The 7,218-nt window shown below is 32.4% G+C and overlaps 1 protein-coding gene across 1 annotated transcript; it reads left to right on the forward strand.

Moving 5' to 3' along the window:
* Window positions 1-3,186: 3,186 nt before the first annotated feature.
* LOC108466218 (protein MAIN-LIKE 2-like) lies at window positions 3,187-3,735 on the forward strand. The gene has a single exon (XM_017766563.1). It carries the CDS (start codon window positions 3,187-3,189, stop codon window positions 3,733-3,735), a length of 549 nt encoding a protein of 182 aa, XP_017622052.1.
* Window positions 3,736-7,218: the final 3,483 nt, after the last annotated feature.

A 7,218-nucleotide genomic window follows, 5' to 3' on the forward strand; every position in this document is an offset into this window, starting at 1 on the left:
TATTTTTACTGTGTATGTTTTCTTTTTATAAATTAAAACATATATTTTTATTATAATAATAAATATTCATAACATTCTTCCTAAATATTCATTTGATAGATAATATATCCATTATTACACATATAATATATTCATTATTGGATTTAAATAAATTATTTTGTTGAATTGCACGAGTTGATGATATGATATATTTACTGAAATATTACAGATATTATAATTTTATATATATATATATATATATATATAAATTCCTGCATGGATTAAAAATTTTAAAACTATATTCTAATAGTAAATATATTAACCCGTGCAATTGAATATAAATTATTAAAATAATTTTTTAAATTATGATCTTTAATGAAAAACATGTTTTAAAAAGTTGTAATAGTAACATTATTATATTTTTAGATGACCTCCCTGTTTTTATTAAATAACTACAAAATAAAGTTTAAAATTTTTTTAATCCATGTTTACAACATTTCCGAACAAAATAAACTTTTATCATAAAATATAATTTAATGTGGAGAACTTTGAAATATTTATAAAGAATATTTAAAATAAAAAGAAATACAAACAAAAAATGGGTAGCCTTGCCGATGATGCAACCGCTTCAAAGCATGATCAACAAAAATTTAAAAATATTTTTAATAAAAAATAATTCTTTAAAAACTGATATTATATTTTAAAAATATTATTTAAAAAATATTAAAAATTAATATTAAAAAAAAAACCATGTCACCAGTTATCCGTGCAAGTGCTTCAAAGCCTAGTTGAAAAAAAAATAAAGAAAAAAAAAACCTTCAACGCTTATGCTTTACAAATTTATTTTAATTAAATCCATGTAAACAAACTATTTTAATTAAATTACATCTCCAGCCAGGTTTTTTACTCATATAAGATAAAAAAAAAATACTTAAATGGTATAAGACAAAAATTAATGATGAAAATGGTATGGCCAAGGTGGTGCTACCTATGGCAGTGGCGTGACCACCCTGGAATCTGTCAAATACAGTTAAAAAAATAGAAACAGTAAAAAGCTGAAAAAAAAGTTGAAGGGCACTGGTGGTGGGCCTGCCACAGGCGGCACGATGGTGCCAGTGCCAGAGGCGGCACCATGGAGAAGACCTCTCATGCTCGGGCATTTTGGTTTTTTCTGTGTTTGGGACCATATATTATGGTCCCCTACCTCATTTTGGGAAAAAAGAAGGAGAAGAAGAAAAGAAAGAAGAGAAGAAGAAAAAAAGAGAAGAAGAAGAAGAGAAGGAGAAGGAGAAGAAGGAAAAGCAGGCGGCATTGGTGAGGGAAGAAAAAAGAAAAAGAGAATGAGAAGAAGAGGAAGGGAAGGAAAAAGAAAGAAAAAGAAGGAAAAAAAGGGTAATTTTTTTTAAGTAAGTAATTTATTTATTTTAGGTGTTATTATTATTATTGATTGATTTTGATTTAATTTAGATTTAATTTATAAATTTATTTTTTGCAAGGTGTTATTTAGTTAAAAGAGATATTAAGGTATGTTTGTATTTATTTTATATTTTCATTCATTCCTAATTTATTTTTAATTTTATTGAAGTAAAAAGCCTATATATGTTATGTGTAAAGAACATTTTATTATTATTTTATGTAATTTATTTGTTAATTGTGTTTTAAGTTGATTAGATATATTTTTATAAAATTTCTTTGGCATGTTATATTCTGGTTATTTTTTTTTATGTGATGGGGTTTTATACTATTTTACAAAAATAGTATAAAAATAAAATATTAAAAAATATCTTAATGAAAAAATAAAATAAGAAAAGAAATAAAATATGAAAAAAAATTTTGGGAGAAAGTGGTATCTGGCGGGTTTTTTTAAATAATATAAAATAAAATATTAAAATAGTATATTTTAAAAATAAAATTCAAAAATTTTAAAAATACAAACAAAGGGACAAAATTAGAGTTATTTACTAAATTAATATAAAAACACTAAAATAATACATTTGAAACATTATGTACTAAAATAATATAAAAATAAAATACAAAAATAGTATATTTTAAAAATAAAATCTGAAAATTTTAAAAATACAAACAAAGGGCCAAAATCAGGGTTATTTACTAAATTAATATAAAAAACACTAAAATAATACATTTGAAATATTATCCACTAAAATAATATAAAAAATAAAATACAAAAATAATATTTTTAAAAATAAAATTCAAAAATTTTAAAAATACAAACAAAGGGCCAAAATTAGGGTTATGTGAAAATATTAAAATAATACATTTGAAACATTATGTACTAAAATAAGATAAAAAATAAAATACGGAAATAGTATATTTTAAAAATAAAATCCAAAAATTTAAAAATACAAACAAAGGGCCAAAATCAGGATTATTTACTAAATTAATATAAAAACACTAAAATAATACATTTGAAACATTATGTACTAAAATAATATAAAAAACGAAAATAATATATTTAAAAATAAGATCCGAAAATTTTAAAATTTTAAAAATACGAAAATTTTTATTTCCCAATGAATTTAATTAATTACATATTATAATATATTTTAAAATAATATTGAACAACTTATCATGTGTTTTAATTATTATTGCATCACTCAAATTATTATTAAATAAAAATTAAATTAAATTAAAATATATTGAACTACATGCCGGGTGTATTAAATATATTATATTTTAAACCAAAATATTTTACTTATTAAATATTTCAAATTATAATAAAAATATTTGTATTTGAGTTGGATATATTTATTTTTTAATGTAGTATAGCAAAAAATATGTTGTCGAAAAAACTATTTGCTATTTTTTTGTAATTAAAAGCAATATATATTTAGTTATTCTATTAAATATTTAAAATCCATCAAACATTAAAATTAATAACCGAAATTTATTTTGAAATTGTAGGCATTGCAATGGCTTCATTGATCAATAAGGATCTTCCTAACATATGTGACATAGTTAATAATATCGTAAAATATTATTATTTGTTAATCACGGGTTCCATTAAAAAAAGATCTACATAATTTAAGGAAATAAATTATGTTATTATAACTATTTTTTGTAATTTAACACTGTCAGGACTCGTACGACGTATTAAGAGGTCGGGTGAATGGTTTAAGATAGTCCCCGGATGTACGACTGATGCCCTACTTAGAGCTAGCTGGATTCGGGTCAACAGCATTGACCTAGATGTTTGATTTGCGGTACGATTTAATATTCGCATTGGTCGAGCGTTGGAGCCCGGAGACCCACACTTTTCATTTGCTGTGTGGGGAGTGCACTGTCACTCTGGAGGATGTTGCATTGCACTTTGGGCTCCCAATCGACGGGAATGTCGTCACGGGCGTAAGTGCGATAGCTGAGCCGGATGCACTTTGTTGTAGCCTACTAAGAGCCTCGCCCGACGATGATGAGTCCAATTTTTCAGAGTTGAAATTTACATGGCTGAAAGCAAATTTTGAGCATTTATTAGTTAATGCCACTGAAGAAGAGTTGATGTGTGCAGCTCGAGCGTACATTATGCACATTATAGGGGGTGTACTGATGCCCAATTCGAACAACAACAAGGTTCATCTCCAGTATTTACCTCTATTAGCTTATTTGAGTAATGTTCGTTCATATAGTTGGGGTTCCGCGGTTTTGGCTATGTTGTATCGTGAGCTTTGTCGGACGACAAAGCCTGATACCGTAGACATAGGCGGATGCCTTGTATTGTTGCAGTCATGGGTTTTTTATTAGATATCATTCTTGGCATCGATTAGTCACCAACCATACGTATTTCCACTAGTTAACAGGTCATAAAATTTAACTTGTTATTAATTGACAATTTCTTTATAATGATACTATTCTAACGATACTATATTTACTTGAAAATTAGTTTCGTAGATAGAGTATTTATCCGGGTATCGGGAGATCGTACACTGTCCCGATATATTGTCTAATGATTGAACAACATGTCGGGGAAGGGATAAGCTATTCAAATATTCGTGACATGTAATTACTTTGTATATCTTACGCAAACCGTGTTAAATTTTAGCCATGGTATTAATCGTGCAGTTTATATGGATGCCATATCGTAGATCAGAAATTGTGGCTATTATACCCTCGTTTGCCTACGTTCATTCTCAATGGTGGTGCAATAACGTACCAATTATCAGTTTCAATATAGTCGAGTGGTACCACGGGGATCGAGTACTATGACAGTTTGGTTACATCCAGTATATCTCGGATCTGCCAATGCAGGTGGGGAAGGTTTAAGGCATCAACAAGAGAGGGAAACATGGAATGCATTGGGGGGTTGTGCACAAAAAATTTGTTTCGGTGTGGGATAATCAGATGGGTTGAAGACCTCAGATGGATATGTCTTCCGATTCGTAACCATCGTTAGAGTATATACAATGGTACTCTAGTATGGGGAAACCATATTTACTTGGTGGGCAGTCAACTGTAGTCCCCCCGCACATGCAGTGACATGAGGCATACGAGCCAGTGGCCCATATAGAGCTCGATTCACAACCAGATCCCCAGTCCGAGTCTGAGCGATCTCATTCACATTCGGCTGATACTTCCTATCATCTGAATTTGTCGTCTTATGACTATTTCCCAGGCTCGTCAAGGGGCGGATACTATTACGGGTTTGATATATTTGGGTCGTATTCACCGCAACATAACACTTCTCCCAGCATATATCCATGGCAGTATAGCACTACCCCGGCCCGTATCCACTGCAGTACTCCACTCCCTTTGGGTTGTATCCACCGCAGCATGGCACTCCTCCTGGCTCAATTTCATCGATGCCATTCGAGCCATATGATTTTTCTTCCATGTATCAGACACCCTCACCTGCGACTGAAAAGGAACTTGGTGGTTGCAATCACCCACAACATGAACGTCAACCTCCACAGAAATATACCCCAAGGACCACACCATCGAACCATCAATTTTAGGGGTTTCTTGGGTTTTGATATTAAAAAGTTTGTATTTTTTAGTATATATTTAATTAGATTAATTTGAACTTTGAAAAGTGGAACAAAATTTGACCATAACGTAAATTAGATTAATTTGGACATTTTGAACATTAAAACACTAAAACTTGTAACAAACTTAATCTTGTAATATAAATTAAATACATTACAACATTAATCTAATTGGAACAAACTTTGTAATATAATTTCTTTATATAAATTAAATACATTACAACATAAGCTCAATTTCTACCCAATCTGTGACGATTGGCCAACATGATAGTTTCGCTGCGAGCATTTACTCCGATTATGACCAGGTAACTTGCATAATCCACAATGTGACCCCTCGGATTTCTCCTTAATGTCTATTTCATTACGGATTCTAGATGATTGCGGATGACCTTTTGGATTCCTGCATAGCCCTCTGTCTGGGACAAGCTCGAAAGTCGTCAAAGGCAACTCCTACGTAGATAGGTCAGGCAGGACGGGGAACTCATTTTCCCACACACGTAACATGTGCTCGAGTGTGTACATATCATTGACAAATTGTTCAACTTTAAGGTTTACTTTAACATATGCTGTCACGACATACACACATGGATAATGAAGTGTTTGGAACCTCCTGCAATCGCACCGTCTGTTCCGAAGATCAACTCCATAGGACCTAGGTGGTATGCCAGGTCAACGACCAATACTTTCCGTAACACGAAATATTTCAAGGCGTCGTGAATATATTTCTACATTCATCGACTTTGCCATCTGATAGTTTGTAACTATTGCATCCCTGACATCTTCGACAAACACGTGTCCCGCCTCCATCTGGTTGACTTGTTGCTGACCCATTCTTAGCATTAAGGTAGCCAACTTGTAGAATGTAGCTGAGAAGACAGATGAAATCGGAAGATGTTGTGTTTTCAATAACACAGCGTTGACCCCCTATACTAAGTTTGTGGTCATCTGACTATAACGAAAGCTGTCGTCAAAACTTTGAGCCCATTGCCACAGCTCCATAGTACCCAACCACTTTCGGAAACATGTATTTGTTTGACCCTCCATGTCACTCTCAAGTCGAGTAATTCTTTGGCGGAAAATGTGTGGCTCTAGCTCGTGTGCTGTATATGTATTAGGAAAAGATAAGTTATAGTATTGTCCTAAAACATTAAAACTTATATTTAGAAGATAAGGTAATCATTTACCCATTTTCACAACTTGTCTCTTCCAGTCTGCATTCTTAGAATCTCGATGGAAGTTAGCCGCGATATGTCGGATGTAGTAAATGGATCTCTATGGTACACCGGAATGCCTAATGGCAGCAATTAATCATTTCCCTCTATCAGAGATAATGTAAATATTATCGTTGTTAATAACATACCTCCGCAAGTTGGTAAGAAAGAATTCTCACAATTCTATGTTTTCCTTATCTACGATGGCAAATACTATTGGGAGTATGTTCTTGTTGTCGTCTTGAGCAACCACAAGAAGTAAGATCTGTGTATATTTTCCATATAGCCAGGTCTCATCCACTTGCACAAATGGCTTGCAGTGGGGAAATGCACGCACACATGGATCAAACATTCAGAACATTCAATGGAAAATTCTTTTTCTCGACTGTAGTTGGTTATCCGGGCCGTAATAAGGTCTTGTCTATAACTTAATAACAGTCTCCGGTACGTACTCCCACATAACGGCTATCCATCATTGTAGCTCGTTATACGATGCATTAAAATCCCCATACAATTGCTCTATTGCCATCTATTTAGCTATCCACGTCTTTCGATATGATACTCGACACTGAAATAGTGCCTACATTTCGGCTATCAGTACCGAAACTTTAATGGTTGGCATGTCCTTCACTATTGGCATGATATACGTACAGATAGTTTTGGAATCAAGTTTTCGATGATCATCTGTCATACGTGTTGATGTGCATGTGTGAGGCCCAACAAATTTGTGTATCTCCCACATCTATGAGTTTTGAATAAATGCAGCTTGTACCCTTCAATTGCAACCTTCTACCGGCTTTCAACATTCCCCAATATATAATGTCGGTTTAGACACTGCAACTTTGTAATCCACTGATATATTCATGCTATACTGCTTAATAGCAAATACGCACTCTTCTTTACTTTCGAATCTCTGGCCTACGAGCAATTCTTCAGTATCGGAATTTACGGCCAGCCGGTGAGCAAAAAGTATTTCAGGGTACTTGGGGAACTCAGTTGCATGCGTCGTGTCGGGGTCTATGAACGACATGTGT

This window comes from Gossypium arboreum, chromosome 3, assembly GCF_025698485.1.
Source record: "Gossypium arboreum isolate Shixiya-1 chromosome 3, ASM2569848v2, whole genome shotgun sequence".
Lineage (NCBI taxonomy): Eukaryota > Viridiplantae > Streptophyta > Magnoliopsida > Malvales > Malvaceae > Gossypium > Gossypium arboreum.

Bases quoted from the DNA above. Each gene is read 5' to 3' on its own strand.
- LOC108466218 (XM_017766563.1), top strand. From the start codon at position 3,187: ATGTTTGATTTGCGGTACGATTTAATATTCGCATTGGTCGAGCGTTGG.